The sequence below is a fragment of the Petaurus breviceps genome, unplaced genomic scaffold (assembly GCF_028583685.1).
Source record: "Petaurus breviceps papuanus isolate PSGF00001 unplaced genomic scaffold, PetGlider_PUasm1.0 76, whole genome shotgun sequence".
NCBI classification, from domain to species: Eukaryota; Metazoa; Chordata; class Mammalia; order Diprotodontia; family Petauridae; genus Petaurus; species Petaurus breviceps.
The window spans coordinates 6363607-6382079 of NW_027186473.1; the positions used below are offsets into that span (position 1 = coordinate 6363607).

The following is an 18473-nucleotide window of genomic DNA, read 5'->3' on the forward strand; positions in this document are numbered from 1 at the left end:
ACATGCATGACTAGGGAAGTCAAGGAAATTTTAAAAACAGTAATATGTGTCTATGGCTTGAGGGTGTGCTGACTTATACAAGCAGCCAGTTGACTTCAGGGGAAATGTTTTCAGAGCCTGAATTAAATAGAATCACAATCCTTTGGAGTTTTGTCTGGCTCCACTTAAGGACAGATCTTCATGGACAGAATTTGCTACCATATTGGAACCAAGTGAATTTATCCATCCTTTCACTTCTTCATATTTCCCTGCCTCATAAGTACCTGTGAATTGGTATGACTTACCTTTGGATCTTTTTTTTTTTAATAATTTGTTATCTTACCAAGTTGTTGCTATAAATGAGAGGAAGACACAACTGGGAAAGATAAAGAAGAAATTCTGGACAAATCATCCTACACTTAACTATAAACTTACATGAATCTCTCTCTCTTTCTCTCTCTCTCTTCTCCCCTCCTCTCTCTCTGCCCTAACCTCTTTTTTTCTTATCTTTCTCCCTCCAAAGAGAGGCCTCAAAACAAATTCATACCAGATATCAGGCTGTTAAATTAATATCCAGAAAGAATATTCATTCAATTTGAGAACTAAAATTGAAACAAATGAAAAAGATCAGTTGTTTCCCTGTGCAATTATGATAGGATTTCAGTGACTCTGTAAGAGCTGCTTTGGCTGTTCATGACTTGACAGTGAGATATACTTAAATCTAATATCGATCCCTATTAGGTAATTACTTTCAAGATGTACAATCAAGAGAGTAATGCCTTCAGCCACAGGTCCTTATGCCTTCTGAGTACAAGTGTTATAAAAAGACATTATCTGGCATTCTAAATTACAACCAAAATTTAAGAATGATATATCACTGGGGGAAAAAATCAAGCAAGGCATAATAATTTTCTTCTGTAGATACTGGACACACTACTAGATTTGGAATTAGATGATCTAATTTTCTATACCATTTCTGCCACTTCACTGGATGCCATGAGTAACTCACTTAATAACTCTGAACCTCAGTTTCCACATCTGCAAAATGATCACCAAAATGTTTAAACTCTATACCTCATAGGATTGCTAAGAAATGCTTTATAAATAGTACATTTCTATAGTAATCTTAGCTATCAGCATTAATATTAAAAAAAAACTTAATGATCACAAGGGTACATCATATAATCATGTTGCTGGTACATCTGACAAACAATGACAGTTGCCTTCCAAATTTATATATCATGTATAGAAGAAGGCATACATATCAAAACACCTAAAATGGAGTAAATGCACTGACATAAATATTAATATATTGGAAATGAAAAAAATATATTGGAAATGTTGAAAAGTTTGAGGAGATAAATAGAGAAATTTGATGGAATTTTCTCAAATGTTTACTTCCTAGCCTTGTCCTATGGCAGAATTCTAGAAAGCTAGAATAATTTTAGCACTAGAATATAATTTTCAGGGCTAATTCAATTTAGATAACCCCTTTTATCAAGATTTTGATAATTATCTCTTATGTTAGTCTAAAAATGCTCAGATATTTTAAACTTTTTCTTTCCCATGACAGGCTATATTTTCCCCTAAATATGCACCTTTCAGACTGGCATCCTCACCCCACCCCTTTTGTTTGAACACCTTTCATTCCCTGTCCTCTATCTGGAAGATTCTGTGCCTGAAACTTAAAACCTCCAGCTTATCTAATTGGTGATTCCTAGCCTGTGATAGAAGAGATGGGAAACCACACAGATATGCATGGGAAAGAACCCATCCCTCCCAACAGGAAACAATTCTTTCATGTGTGACAGACCAAGTGTATTCACATAGAACTTGGAGGGATGATGAGAACCTGAGGTAAATTGGGTACCACATGAGGAATGCCACATCTCTCTAGATCACTAATTGCCTTCCTTTTTCTGTTGTAGTCAAAAGATCATGCATTCAAGTCTCTCATAATTATGTGCTAACTAAGTCATAGAGGTATACTAAACTCCAGAGATCAAGTATTTTTATATCTTTGACAATGGTCTCAATATAACCTTGCTTTCCTCTTCTCTTCCCCTACTCCTCAAGACTCCAGGTATTCAAGTTTGACCAAAAGCCCTTCTTTGAGTGAGTTGAAAGCATCAAGAATAGCCTCTTGCTTTAAAGCTTCTAAGCCTGCCAAAGCAATGGAAATGGAATGGTCTATTTCTAAGTTTCTAGATAAATCTAATAATTAAAATTAAATTGGTAAATTCTTTTCATATGGGAGATAATCAGTACGTTTTTCTTTGCTAGGTTATTGGCACATATAATTGTGTTAAAAAGAACTCAAAATAAACATTTTAGGTGATTCAATAATGGGGATTATTAACTTGTGGTCTGTGGATTTGTTCCTGAAATATTTTGATAACTAAATTTCAACATAATTAGTTTCCTTTGGAATTCTATTTCTTCATTTTATATATTTACACTATTATTTTCCAAAAAGTTCCATTGCCCTCAGTGGTCTAACAAAGGGGGCCAAGAAAGAAAAAGCTAAGAACACCTGCTCTGAGAAAACCATGCTTTGTGACCCAAGAGAAGTGAGGCAATTATCCAACAGTATAATTATAGATGAAATACTTATTTGCATCCATGGAGAACATTTCCTATTGGGGTAAAATTATAGGTTCAGACCAAAGCAAATATATGAATACATACATACACACAAACATTCAGGCACACATATTTAAACAAAGTATAATAAAAATGATGTTCATATTCATTCTTAGGGTAGATTGTGTATTGATTAAAGTACATCAACATTTAATTCTATTTACAAAAGTCTTTGACTAACTAACTGAAAAAATAACTGAGCAAAGAGAATGAAGTTAACAAACATCCACAGGAGAAGATTCATAGAGGTCCTTTGGTCTACTTGCTAAATACTGTGATTCAAGGAATGGTCCTACTCTTTCCAAGTAATTGGAGTCACAATTAATGGAAATTGATTTTTTTTCATTCTTTGTTAATAATCTAGTTAAAAGCAGAACATTTCAGGGGTGGCTAGGTAGAGCAGTGAGTAAGAGCACCGGTGCCAGAGTTAGGAGGATCCAGGATTGGTTCCGGCCTCAGATACTTAACACACACACACACACACACACACACACACACACACACACACACACAACAGTCCTGTAACCTTGGTCAAGTTGTTTAACCCCAATTTCTGAAGAAAAAAAAAGAAACAGAACATTTCTAAGATTTCTAATAGCCACTCATTGTTCAGATGGGAAAAAAAATGGTGTTATATGAGAGAAAATGTGCTATTTGAAAAAGGGAGTCTACTCCAATGAGTAGATTTTTCTTTTCCCTTCAGGGTTATAGATTTTTATAAAAGTACAGTAAAATATTTCTAACATGCCAAGGGTGGCAATAAAATGTTTGATTTGCAAAATACATGGGATATGACAAATTTATTTTTTTTTAATTCCAAAGTTTTATTTTTTATTCCAAATTCTCATATGCACTCCATTCTTTGTTTCACCTATTGAGAAGGCAAGAATGATGAGTGTGTATATATATACATATATACACACATACATATAAGCGTATACTTTTGTGTATACAAACTGTATGCTTATATGTATTTATTAATATATACAGATGTATAATGATTTTAAAATTGAAACATACAAAATATATTTTATCTTTTCTTTTATTTTCAGAAGACCCTGCACTATTAATATTAACATCAATTAGCTTTTTACAACACATGAGCAGATGTCCCATTTAAAGGAATTTTTAAAATTGACAAAATGCCAGAGAAACTATTCTTTTTTTTTAAAGCAATAGGAGTTAAGTAACTTGCTCAAGGTTACATGGCCAGTTACTTCTGGGTGTGGTGCTAAGTATCTGAGCCCAGAGTTGAATCCCAGTTCATCCCGACACTGGAGCTGGTGATCTTACTCACTGAGCCACCTGGCCGCCCCAAAGAAGATTTTTTTTTTTGCTTTTTGGAGGGCAATTGGGATTAAGTGACTTGCCCAAGGTCACATGGCTAGTTTTTCTGTTAAGTGTCTGAGGCCAGATTTGAACTCAGGTTCTCCTGACTCCAGGGCCGGTGCTCTATTCACTGCTCCACTTAGACACCTCCTAGAGAAACTATTCTTACCACAATAAGGAGGAGGAGTTCAGCAAAAATTCTGGCCAAAAGTCTCTTTGAAAGTAGTACTCACTGATAAATTTAGAAACAATATATTGCTTATTTGGGAAATTCAAATCTACTCCCAAATGCATCTCTCTTTTTACTTCTTTCCAGCAATTTCATGAATTGTTAACTCATGGGTTAGATCACTGACAATTGCTCTCCTGAAGCCTAAACTTTAAGAGCATTGATTGTTTCAATTGACTTAGACCACAGAAGAATAACATTTTGTCACCTTTTCTTATATAAACCTCATCACACTGACCCTGTCTCCTGGAAATAAAATTTGGTGTTTAATATTTATAAAATTATAATATGATTATAATATGATATGGTATCAATATAATGTGGTTAACTAGATTCTGCTTTTCTTCCTCTGTTTTATCAAGACATTGAGGAACAACTAATATACATATAGACTCTTTCAAGTTAGAGAAGCAAGGAAAAAGAAACAAAGAAAGAAAATTCCTCTGATGAAGTAGAGTACAGATAAAGGTAAGAATAGGTAATAAGATGAGGACAATAACTTAGTAAATAGGGCAATAGGCCTGGAGTTAGAAAGACTGGATAGGATTCAAATCTAGACTCAGACACTTACTAGTGTGTGATGCTAGGCAACTCAGTCTTGTTTGTCTCACTTTTCTCATTTGGAAAATGAGCAGGAGAAGGATTTCATAAACCACTCATATCTTTGCCAAGAAATTTCCAAATGGGTCATGAAGAGTCCAAGGAATGAAATGACAGAATAAGAAAGATGAGGGAGAACACAGAAAACCTGTTCTGCTTGTCCTGTCTAGCACTCCATAGCATAATGAAAGTGATTTCCGGCAGAGCCAAGATGGCAGGATAAAAGCAAGAACTTGTCTGAGCTCCTGCTCCAACAACCTCCAATACTGGTAAAATATGATTCTAAACAAATTTTAGAGCCAAACAACCCACAAAGTTACTGAGAGAAACAAATCTCCTTCTGTAGGCAACCTGGCAGGCTGACAGGAAGGTTAAATTGTACCAGATGGGGAACTGAGCACACTCCTGCAGGAGCCACCTGGGCCTAGACACCAGGTGACTCAGGCCAGCAGGACAGACAGGCCAGAGCAGACTTCAGGAGAGTGAATCACTACTAGCTGTGACAGTTTCCAGACCTGTCAACCCATAAATGCCAAAGAGAAAGTAAAAGGCCAGTGGGGAACTCTATTGGAACTGGGTGAAGGAAGAGCACAATCTGGCCCAGCTCCTGAGGCAAGAGGTGGTAGAGGGGCTGTCACATGTCTGCATCCAGAGATTCTGGCCTGCAAATCATAGGGGGAACAAGCAACCATTCAGAGGGTAATCACTTTTGCTTTGACCTGCTTGGATCTGGGTTGCTGTCTTGGGTGGTGGTCCTGGGGTGTGTGGCAGTGTGCTAGAGCTTGGGGCACTCCAGAGAGAGTGCCCTGCTCACAGCTCTGACAACATTTGTGAAAAACCCAGAGATTTGGTACGCATCTCTCTCCAATCTGGAAGCAGAGTTCTACCATGTAAAAGAGCTCAAAAGCCAAGTAATTGGCTGGCAAGATGAAAAACAGAGGAAGCACAAACAGTGTATAAAATCATTTTTTGAGGACAAAATGGATCAAAACATGGAAGCAAAAGAAGTCAACAAACTCAAAACTCTTGCACCAAAAGTTTCCGAGAAAATTATGAATTTGTTACTGACCATAGAGGAGTTCAAGAAGGATTTTGAAAATCAAGTAAGAGAAGGAGAGGAAAAATTGGGAAGAGAAATGAGAATGATGCAAGAAAATCATGAAAAATGGATTAACAGCCTGACTGAAGAAAATAACACCTAACTCAAATGGCAAAAGAGGCCCAAAAAGCCAATGAAGAGAAGAATGCTTAAAAAGTCAAATTGCCCAGATGGAAAAGGAAGTTCAAAAACTCACTGAAGAGAATAATTCCTTCAAAATTATATTGGAGCAAATGGAAGCTAATGTCTTTATGAAAAATCAAGATACTATAAAACAGATCCAAATAAAAAAAATAGAAGGCAATGTGAAATATCTCACTGGAAAAACCACTGACCTTAAAATAGATCCAGGGGAGATCATTTAAAAATTGTTGGACTACCTAAAAACCATGATCAAAGGAAGAGCCTAGAAATCATCCTTCAAGAAATTCTCAAGGAAAATTGCCTTGATATTCTAGTACCAGAGGACAAAATAGAAATGGAAAGAATTTACTGATCACCTCTTGAAAAAGATCCCAAAAAGAAAACTCCTAGGAATATCATAGCCAAATTCCAGAGTTCCCAGGTCAATGAGAAAATATTACAAGCTGTCAGGAAGAAACAATTTAAGTATTGTGGAAACAATCAAGTTAACACAAGATCTAGCAGCTTCTACAGTAAGGGATTGAACGGCTTGGAATATGATATTCTGGTGGTCAACAGAGCTAGGATTAAAATGAAGAATCACCTGCCCAGCAAAACTGAGTATAGTGCTTCAGGGAAAAATATTAATTCAATGAAATGGAATATTTTCAAGTATTCTTGATGAAAAAACCTGCTCTGAACAGAAAATTTGACTTTCAAATACAAGAAGCAAGAGAAGTATGAGAAAGTAAACAGGAAAAACAAATCATAAGGAACTTATTAAGGTTGAACTATTTACATTCCTACATGGAAAAATGATCATTGTAACTCATGAGACTATTCTCAGTGTGAGGAGAGTTGAAGGGAATGTATGTGTGTATATATGTATACACAGATATATATACATATATTATGTATTGTGTATAATATATATTATGTATACATATATTATGTATACCTAAATATATATGTATGTATATAAAGGTGTATATGTGTATAAGTATATATGTGTGTGTGTGTATGAACATGTATACATAGATAGAGGGAACAGGATCAGAGGTGATAGAGGAATATAATGAGAGAAGGAAGAGGGGAGAGTTAGAATAGGGTAAATTATCTCATCAAAAAAGGCAAGAGAAAACTGTTACAATGGAGAGGAAGTGCAGGAACGTGAAAGTTAATGTCTCAACCTTACTCTCATTGAATTTTGCTTAAGGAAGGAATAATACACACTCATTTTGGTACCTTACCCTATAGGAAAGTAGGGGGGGAAGGGAATGAGAAGGGGGATGATAGAAGGGAGTGTAGATTAGGGGAGAGGGTAGTTAGAAGCACATACTTTTGAAAAGGGACAGAGTCAAAGGAGAAAATAGAATAAGTGGGGGGAGGGATAGGATGGAGGGAAATATAGTTAGTCTCACAATATAACCACTATGGAAACATTTTGGGTAACTATACATGTACAACCTATATTGAATTTCTTATCTTCCCAGTGCAGGTGGGTAAGGAGGAAAGAAGGGAGAGAATCTGGAAATCAAAGTGTTAAAAACAAATGTTAAAAAAAAAATGTTTTTTACATTCAACTGGGAAATAAGATATACAGGCACTGGGGTATAGAAATCAATCTTGCCCTACTAGAAGTTAGAGAAGGAAAGGGGGAAGATATAAGTGAGAGCAGATTGAGGGAAACGGTATTCAGTAGGCTTGCTGTCTTGGGTTGGGGGGTAGGGGAAAGACAGGGAGAAAATTTATAACTCAAAATCTTGTGGAAATGAATGTTGAAAACTAAAAATAAATTTTCAAAAGTAGTAAAAAGAAAGAAAGACATTTCCACCTGACCTTTCTCATCCTTTTCACATAAATACTAAATTATGCTTCATTTAGAGCATTGGTATATATTCTTTTTTTTTAAGAAATAAGGGTTAAGTAACTTGTTCAAGTTTACATAGCCAGTTATTTCTGGGTGTGGTGCTAAGTATCTGAGCCTGGATTTGATCCTTAGGTCATCCCCACATTGGAGCCGGTGCTCTTACTCGCTGAACCACCTGGCCGCCCCAATTGGTATATATTCTGAAACATAGATGTGAACATATTTCATTATCCTGTGCACCTAGTTAAGTTTATTATTTAAAAGAAAAATATATTTTAAATACTCACTGACCTCTTAGTTATAAGCAATGTTTTTTTTTATTCAGAAAGAAATTAAAATATAAAATTGTCTTTGATAATAACTAACATTTATATAGAGCTTAACATGTGCCAAGCATTGAACTAAGAATTTTATAAATATTATAAACACTTAAAATTTACTTTGAAAATAGAGACAGGGGGGGCAGATAGGTGGCACAGTGAATAGAGCACCAGCCCTGGAGTCAAAAGGACCTGAGTTCAAATCCGGCCTCAGACACAACACAAAACTAGCCATGTGACCTTGGGCATGTCATTTAACCACAATTGCCCTATCTTCCCCCCTCCAAAAATCAAAAAGAAAAATTTAAAAAAAAGAAAAGAAAATAGGAACAGTGACTAGACTTGAATTTTCATCAGATGAGAGAACTTGCAGAGAAGAAAATTCTAATGATGTGAGTTGGCAACATCTCTGCAACTTATATTCTTAAAGAGCTGTATAAGCCTTGAAAGGTAAAACAGCTAACCTTGGGTGTTACAGCCATTATTTAGAAGAGGTAGGATTTGAACTCAAGTGTTCCTGCCTTCCAAGGAGTCTCTCTTTATACTACATTGTGCTGCCTCTCATCTGAAACTTTATTTTTATTAGGAACTAAATGTTATTTTATAAATGAAAATTAAAATGAATGAAACAAAGAATAAAATAAATATTTTTTTGTGATATTAAGATCATGCCTGTTATATCCTTGTATGCATGTCTATTCTCTTAAAGTACTTGTGTAATAGTAAACTTTAAAAAATTTCTGTTAATCTGCATCTTTAAAACTTTACAATTTTTTTTTTCTCCTAGGCACACACTTAGGTCCTAAATCCCTAATACTATAAACTGCCAACACTGATTCAGTCTATAAGGGTACATTTACCAATAAATTCAGAAATAAAATTCAACATGCAGTTTTCTCACCGTGAGTTCCATTTATCAATTAATTTACAAGTCTTATATACACATATGCAGATATTTGTATATATTTATGTATATATCTCTATATGTGGGTATTCTCTAAATGTATATATATGTATGTATTACATATGCTCTGCATTAAATATGCACACATGCACCTATGTGTATTTATGTATATACACAGATATATGTGTATATATATTATGCATGCAAATGTGTATTTTCCAGACCTATGATTTCATATTAAAGAGTACTCCCATACAGAAATCCCCTCCCTTAATGCAGATTAATAACTATTCTGTGACTTAGCATTTTAGTGACCTGACTGTACAACTGAGATGCATGGTGTCTGACAAGGACTCACAGCTAGTGTGTCAGGGAAAAGACTACTCAGATGTTTTTGACTGTTATGGTTGGCCTTATATCCACTATGAAACACTGCCTCTTCTAAATTTCCAGCTGTAACAAACCATATCTTACAAATGGATTCACTTGGGGTTAATGTGGTAAGTTGTTAATGTAAAGGTTGCTGTCACTTACCTTGTCATTGACTACGCTCTTTCCATCCCAAGCCCAACCTCTTTTTGTGAAGTAATTGACTGTGGCAAATTCGATCAGGGCTGAGAAGACAAATGCATAGCAAACAGCAATGAACCAGTCCATAGCAGTTGCATAAGCTACTTTGGGAAGGGAGTTCCGAGCACTTATGCTCAAGGTTGTCATTGTCAGAACAGTTGTCACTCCTAAGAAGAAAAAATAAAGGTAAATCACAACATTAGCATCATATGTCATTAGAAGATAAATTTTATTTTAAAATGATTTTTTTCTGCTCTCTTTAATATGTGGGCACCTTAAAAAGGGCTCCATCTTAGTTCCCTTGGACATTAGGTGTATATATATACATACATACACATATATGTACACACACACACACACATATATATATATATATTGAATACACAAAGGTCTTAAAACTCTGGAAATCAACATTATCTGGCATTTATTAATTGCACTATCAGAACTCAGGTGCTAAGGTTTGAGAACAAAAAGAAAGAAAAAATGAATGAATGGAAAGGGAATGCAACAAGCCTACCTGTTACAGATTTGTTCCTTTTCTTTCTAAGTACATTCTACCTTATAAACTTAACCAAACATATGAGAATGAAGTTGATTTTCCTGCACATAGACCAAGCACATCAATTTATTTACTTACATTGTTTCTAATGAAAAAATGCCCTGAGATGGCTCACACTGAATTATTGTTCAAAGACCCCAATTATGCCAGAAAATGAGAAAGTCAAGTCTCCACCCAGAAATATTATTAATACATTAAGTATATTTGAGTACATGGCATGGGTAGGAATCATAGGAGAGGAGTTCTGGTTTGCTTCACATTTTTGGAAGTCTAAATAAAATTAACTAGAAAAAGAAAAAAATCCCTTTTTGAAAATAATGTATCTCAGAATAGAAGAAAATTACGATAAATCAGAATAAAGATTTTTAAGATAAAAAAAATACTGGATTTCAACACAATTCCATAAATTGTTTCATTTTTAAAAGCATGTTTGCTTTGGGAGAGGGTCTTTTTTTTCTTGCAAATTGGTTTTTTAGATGAGGCAACGTAGAAAGAAGTAGGACAATAACCCTGCATATGGGTTGAGAGGTATAAATATCATAACCACGAATTTCCTTTTCCTTTGCTGTTCTCCACAGAGAATGGTAGAGAGACAGAATGTTAAATTCATGGCCTAGATGTTCATTTAGCAAAAACAAAACACAACCAAACCTCTAGATTATCATAAATACTATATTAAGTTCTGAACTTATCATTTATTTAGCACTTTCTTTTAAAAAATAACATTTTATTTACCCAATTACATGTAAAAGCAATTTTAACATTCATTTTTTTAAACTGAGTTCCAAATCCTCTCCCGCAATTTCATAAAGTCTTTACATGTGCAGCCATGCAAAACATATCTCCATGCTTGTCATATTGTGTAAGAAAACAGAATTTTTTAAAAAGTAAAAAAAGAAAGAAAAGAATGAAATATGCTTTTATCTGCATTCAGACTCCATCAGTTCCTTCTCTGGAGATAAAACATTTCTTTCATCATAATTCCTTCAGAAATCTCTTGGATCATTGCATTGCTGAGAATCATTAAGTCCTTTAATATTGTGTTTACTATATGGAATGTTCTTCTGGTTTTGCTCATTTCCCTTTGCATGGGTTCATGTAAGTCTTTTCAGGTTTTTCTGAGAGCATCTTGCTCATAATTTCTTATGGCAAAATAGTATTCCATTATAATCACATACAACAACTTGTTTAGGCATTCCCCAATTGGCAGGCATCCCCTCAATTTGTAATTCTTTGAGCCCATTAAAAGAACTGCTATAATTCTTATATATATATATATATATACACACACACACATATATATACATATACATATATACACACACATACACACACTTGTATATGTGTGTATATATATATATATACATATATATATATATGTATATATATATATATACACGCATACTTTTCCTTTTATCTTTCAGATATAGACCTAGTAATGATAATGCTTGGTCAATGGATATACATGGTTTTATAGTCCTTTGGATATAGTTCCAAAGTACTCTACAGAATGGTTGATTAAGTTCACAACTTCACCAACAATGCATAAGTGTCTCAATTTTCTCACATCCCTTCCAACATTTGTCATTTTCCTTTTCTGTCATATTAGTCAATCTGATAGGTGTGAGATGGTACTTCTGAGTAGCTTTAATATACATTTCTCTAATCAATAGTTATTAAGAGCATTGTAGATAGCTTTTATTACTTCATTTGAAAACTGCTTGTTTGTATTCTTTGACCGTTTATAAGTTGAGGAATGGCTCTTATTTCTATAAATTTGACTAGGTTTTATGTATATAGATATAGATATATCTATATATATATGACAAATGAGGTCTTTATCAGAGAATCTTGCTGTATTTTTACACAGCTATGATTACTATGTATTTTCCTCCACCATATTTCAACAACTTTTTTATCCCACTCTCTCTTTTCTTTCACTCTGTTCATTCTCAGAAGAGTTTTACCTCTGACTTAAACCTGCTCCAATCCATTCTCCCTTCTATCAGCTCCCCTCCCTTCTCTTATTCCATTCCCTTCCTACTTCCCTGTAGGGTAAGATAGATTTCTATATTCATTTGAGTTTGTATATTATTCCCTCTTTGAGCCAATTGCAATGAGAATAGGGTTCATGCACTTCTCCCCACCTATCCCATTTTGTCCTTCACTATAAAAGTTCATTCATGCCTCTTTATTTCAGATAATACATCCCATTCTTTCTCTCCCTCTACTTGTCTCCATTGATCTTTCTCACCCTTAATTTTATATTTTGAATAATCGTATTATATTCAATTCAAACCCATGCCCTATGTTTATATATACTCTTTCTTACTGCCTTAATAAGGATAAAATTTTAGGACCTACAAATATCATCTTCTATAGAAATGTGAACAGTTTAATCTTATTAAATCCCTTATGATTACTCTTTCCTGTTTACTTTTTTATGATTCTCTTGAGCCTTGTTGTTGAAAGTCAAATTTTCCATTGAATTTTGTTCTTTTTATCAGGAAGGCTTGAAAATCTTCTATTTCATTGAATATCCATTTTTCCCATGAGGGGTTATACTCAGATTTGTTGGGTAGGTGATTCTTGGCTGTAACCTATAATTTCTTACTCTCCAGAATATCATTGTACAAACCCTCTGATCCTTTAATGTACAAACTGCTAAATCATGTGTTAGCTTTACTGTGACTCCATGAAATTTGAGTTGATTTTTGGCTATTTGTAATATTTTTCTCCTTGACCCAGGAGCTCTGGGATTTGTAATATTCCTGGGAATTTTCATTTTAGTATCTCTTTCAGGAGAGGATATATTTTACTCTCTGGTTCTAGAATATCAGAAAAGTTTTCCTTGATAATTTCTTGAAAAGAGATGTCTAAGTTTGTTTTGTTTTATATCATAGCTTTTTGGAATTCCAATAATTCTTAAATTAAATCTCCTTGATCTGTTCTCTGGACATTTAAAATTGTCTTCTATTTTATGCTTATTTTATTTTGTTTTATTGTTTTTTGCTGTCTCATAAAGTCATTAATTTCCATTTACTTAATTCTAATTTTTATGGAATTTTTTTTCTTCAGTGAGCTTTTGTACCTCCTTTTCCATTTGGTCAATTCCACTTTTTAAGGAGTTCTTTTCTTCAGAGGATTTATTGTGCCTTGTTTTTCCCCCTATTTGGCCAATTTTGCTTCTTCTCTTCACTGTATTTTTGTCCCTCTTTTACCATTTGGCTTATTCCATGTTTTTTTAAGGCCTCATTTTCTTCAGGATTTTTGTGGATGCTTTACCAAACTTTTGACACTTTTTTCCCATGGTTTTCTCATATCACTGTCATTTCTCTTCCCAATTTTTCCTCTACCTCTCTTACTTAATTTTTTAAAAAATCCTTTCTGAGCTATTCCAAAGGCCGGGAACACTTCATATTTTCCTTTGAGACTTTTGATGCAGCCTTTTTGACTTTGTTATCTTCTTCTGAGTTTGTATTTTGATCTTTCCTGTCACCATAGAAGCTTTCTATAGTTAGAAGCTTTGTCTATTCTTCTTCATTTTCCACTTTGCTTCTTGACTTTTAATTCTATGTTAAGTGGGGCTCTGTTGCTGGAGAAGAGGGTGCACTGTCCCAAGCATCAAGTTGTTGTTATATTTGTTCTGTGTGTGCTTGTGGGGGTGTACAGTTGTTTTCAGGTATAATTCTGGAGACCTATAAGTTTTTGATTCATCCAAGGTGGTATGATGTAGAGAGAGGTGTGTTTACTCCTCTCCTGCTCCATCTTCTTGTCTATGAGTGACCACAATCACTCTTTTTCTGCCCTAGAATTATGACCAGGGTTCCATCTCCCCTACAGTGACAAGCTCTGATGTGTTAGTACCCTGGTACCAAAAGTGAGGATTTCACCCTAGATCCAAATATGAGCAATGCAGGAGACTCTTGCCCTTAGTGCCAGCAAAGGGATCTCTGTAATCTCTTTACCAGTTGTATGAACTCCCTTACTGTCTATGGGCTAATAAGTCCAGAAATTGCTATTGCCATCACTGATTCAGTCTCCCCCAATGCCTATTACTGGTTTAATCCTGAGAAGCCTGTGCTGTATTGCATTCCACTCTAACTCTGTTACAAAGAACCTTTACTGCCAACCTTCTAAGTTGTCTTGGTCTAGAAAACCATTTCTTCCTGTTCTTTGGTAGATTATGGAACTATAGAATTTGTTTTGAGGCATTATTTAAAGATTTTTGGAGGAGCTTTTGGGAGAGTTCAGGCAAGTCCCTGCCTTTTCTTTTCCATCTTGACTCTGCCCTATTAAATATTTTCTATTTGCAAGGAAGGTGCTTTGCAAGGTGAAAAGATAGACCAAACTCAGAAAGGTTATAATCCTTGGGATTGGAGGAAAGTGGGGAAAACATGGACACACACACACACACACACACACACACACACACACACAAACCGAATGACAAGTTTAGTATGAGAAAAATAATTGCATTGGAAAGATACCTTACAATGAAAATTGTGATGAAAAAAAAATTTGAAGAATAGAAAATATTCTAAGGTGGGTATGAGGAGCAGTGAGTAGGGAAGGGTTCATAATAGTAAGTATTTTTGGCAAACTGCCACAGTAGAAGGTCAGATTTTGTTTCTTCCTAGAGTATTCTAAATAGTTTAGAACCAGCAATTCATTCTTTAATAATGAGTATCTATTATATACAAGGCATGTAATAAACATAAAATAGACAAAATTCTCAAGAAGTTTATAGTCTAGTAGGTAACCTAAAAGTATATATTCTATATTCTCAGATATATATGAGTATACCCATGCACATACATATCTACATTAAAAACATATCTATGCCCATCACTGGACTTATCTTTTAGAATTATTTGCTAAAATAATAAAATAAGATCAATTGGTATAAAACATCTTCCTAGAGAAGCAGAGACAAGATGGAAGATTAGGGGCAGCCACCAAATTGAACTTCCCAAATATACCCTTCCAAACAACTTTAAAATAGTATCTCAAATCAAATTCTGGAGGGCCATATTCAAAAAAAGTTTAGGTTGAGACATTTTTCTTATTGAAGAAAACATTTTTTGGTAATTTAAGTAGGATGGCATTGAATATATGGATTAATTTTGGTAAAATTATCATTTTTATCATTTTTGTCCTACCCACCCAAAAACAATTTAATTTTCTCCATTTATTTAAATTTTATTTTATTTGTGTACAAAGTGTTTTTTAATGGTTTTGTTCATATAAACCCTGGGTTTGTTTTGGATGCTGTGTTCCTGGCTATTTTATACTGTCTAGAGTTATTTTAAATGGGATATCTCTACATATACGTTCCTGAAGGATGCTTTTGGTAATATATAGTAATGCTGATGATTTATGTGGTTTTACTTTATATCCTGCCATTTCACTGAAATCACTATTTCTTTTCTTTTTTTTTTGAGGGGGGAAGGCAGAGAAATTGAGGTTAAGTGACTTGTCCAAGGTCACACAGCAAGTTAAGTGTCAAGTGTCTGAGGCCAAATTTGAACTCAGGTCCTCCTGACTCCAGGGCCAGTGCTCTATTCACTGCACCACTTAAATGCCACAATTGTTAAATATTTCAATGAACTTTTTACTTGAGTCTTTAGGATTTTCCAAGTATATCATCATATTGTCTGCAAAAAGATAATTTTATTACCTCATTCCCTATTCTGATTCCTTCTATTTCTTTTTCTTCTCTTATTGTTATTGCTAAGATTCATAATACAATAGTGAATAATATTGGTCACACTGGTCATCCTGGTTTCACACCTGATCTTACTGGGAAGGTTTTTAGCTTATCCCCACTACAAATAATGCTTGCTAATAGTTTCAGGTAAATGCTTCTTATCAATTCAAAGAAAAGTCCATTTAAAATGAGTGCTGTACTTTATCAAATGTTTTTCTGCACCTTTTGATATCATATAAATTTTGTTATTTGTATTGATATAATAAATTACATTAATATTTTACCTTATGTTAAACCATTCTTGCCTTTGTGGTATGAATCCCAGTTGATAAAAATGTATTATCATTACAATTGAGCTAAGTAAACTTAACAGATCAGCAGAAGAAGTCTGTGAGAACAAGGTAAAAGCCTATGCAGAGCCCAGACAAGTGGAGATGGCAATAGCAGCCCAAAGATAGTAAAGGGTCAGGCAAGGGTCAGAAAGTGACTACAGGGGACTCTGATGGCAGTGGATATAGCTGACACTAATAGGCAACTCTATCACAAATACACAGTTCTGGGTTGCAGTTCCACATTAGATAGGTGCACTGTTATTCAGTAACAATGAAGCAGGGGCTTTGATCACAGTTCCAATGCAAAAGGGGAGCACTAGCATATTCTTGTGGCTGAAGGGGATGAGGAGCCTTTCATGGGCAAAGACATGAGCACAAACCCGCAAAGTAGTGACTGTACCTCTCCTAAGATCACAGCACCTTGGAAGCACCAAAACCTGCAGAACCCCAAAACTCACTACCCCCAGAACAGAGCATTAAGTCTAGAACAGGGCCTTCTCATACCCCAGGGAGCAGAACTTTAACATAAAGTTGACAGTCAAGAAAGAGGATGGAAAAGATGATGAAAGAATGCAATTGGTAACTCTCTATTTCTCTTCATCCCATTTCTCTCTTTTTCTGTCTTTGTCTCTCTCTGTCCCAATATCTCTCTGTCTCTCTCTCTCCTCTTCATCTTTTGCTTTTAACCACTGCTTCCTTCAACCCTCCTCCTGTTTTCTCACTTCCCTCTTTCTCTTATCCTATTTTCCTCCTATTTCCCTACCAGGTAAAGTATCTTAAAAGAGATCATGTGTGATATATGTATACGTGTGTATATCTATCTATATCTATGTAGATATATGTGTATATGTATGTATGTATGCATGTATGTATATGGAGAAATCATAGCCATTACTGTGGATGAGATAAGCTCAACCACAAAACAGAATAAGACAGCAGAATGGAATAGAAATCAAATTCCAATGATATTTTGGTTACAAGAAACACCATTTAATGGGATACACCATTAAAATAAATGACTGTACCACAATCTACTCTGCTTCAGCTGAATTAGAAAAAAAAAAGGCCAGGTTAGGGACCATGATTTCAAAAAAAGTAATAGCAAAAAAAACATAACACCATAAACAAAGTACCATAAAAAATGAAACAATATTTAAAAATTTATAGCATGCATGTGTGGTAAAGGTCTTATTTCTCAAATATATACTGAGTATAGAACTGAGTCATATTTATAAAAAAAAGAGCCATTGCTCAATTAATAAATGGTCAGAGGATGTTTTCAGGAATGAATTTTTCAGAAATTGAAATTCAAGCTATCTATAGTCACACGAAAAAATTCTGCAAATCATTATTAATTAGAGAAAGGCAAATATTTTAAAATAACATTGAGGTATCACTTCACACATATCAAAAATGACAAATACTGTGGAGGATAAGTGTATAAAACATGTATTGTTGAGGGAGTAGGTAGTGAACAACTCCAACTATTCTGGAGATCAATTTGGAACTATGCTTAATGAGCTATAAAATGGTGCGTACCTTTGACCCAGCAATACTATTACTAGATCCATATCCAAAAGATATCAAAGAAAAAGGAAGAGAACATATATGTAAAAATATGTATATATTTATTGCAGTTTTTTGTGGTGACAATTAGAAATCAAAGAGAACTCATCAACTGGGAAATGGCTGAAGAAATAATGGAATAGGATTCTGAGGAAGCAGTTTCAGGGGAAAAAAACATGAAAATATAATGGCAAGGAAAGAAGTACTTAAAACCTTGCTTCAACTATTTAATTATTAATTACCTTGTTTCAGTTCAAATTTCTTTCAAGCCTTGCCCATGATTGTATCAAGTCTTTGTTAATAAACAGAACTTGTGAACCCCATAATATATAAAGCCCATAACTTGTGTACCCCTGTTGTGGATGCAACAGAAGGGGGAGGAGCTAATATCCATATATAAGGAGAACCCCAAGCTAGGAAAGAGCAGAACTGAGAATAGAACTCTTGTGGTGGCAGAGTTGAGAAGAAGAAAACTTGTGGTATCCCAGCACCTTATGTTTGTCTGTTGTATCTATGTTGGTTTTTGGTTGTGATGCTTTGTACAGAAGCCCTGGGACCTTACAGAAGTCCTAGAGGAGGGTTTCAGAGTTCCTGGGACATTATTGATGATTTCTGTTGAACTCTTGGACCTTGTTTGTGG

General features: G+C 34.6%; 1 protein-coding gene across 1 annotated transcript in view; it reads right to left on the bottom strand.

The window, feature by feature from the left end:
- GABRA2 (gamma-aminobutyric acid type A receptor subunit alpha2) overlaps positions 1 to 18473 on the bottom strand; it is a 142300-nt gene that overhangs the window by 15523 nt on the left and 108304 nt on the right. The window contains exon 9 of the mRNA XM_069105173.1: positions 9631 to 9833. Within this exon, the coding sequence (XP_068961274.1) occupies positions 9631 to 9833 (203 nt within the window). The remainder of the gene's footprint in view (positions 1 to 9630; positions 9834 to 18473) is intronic.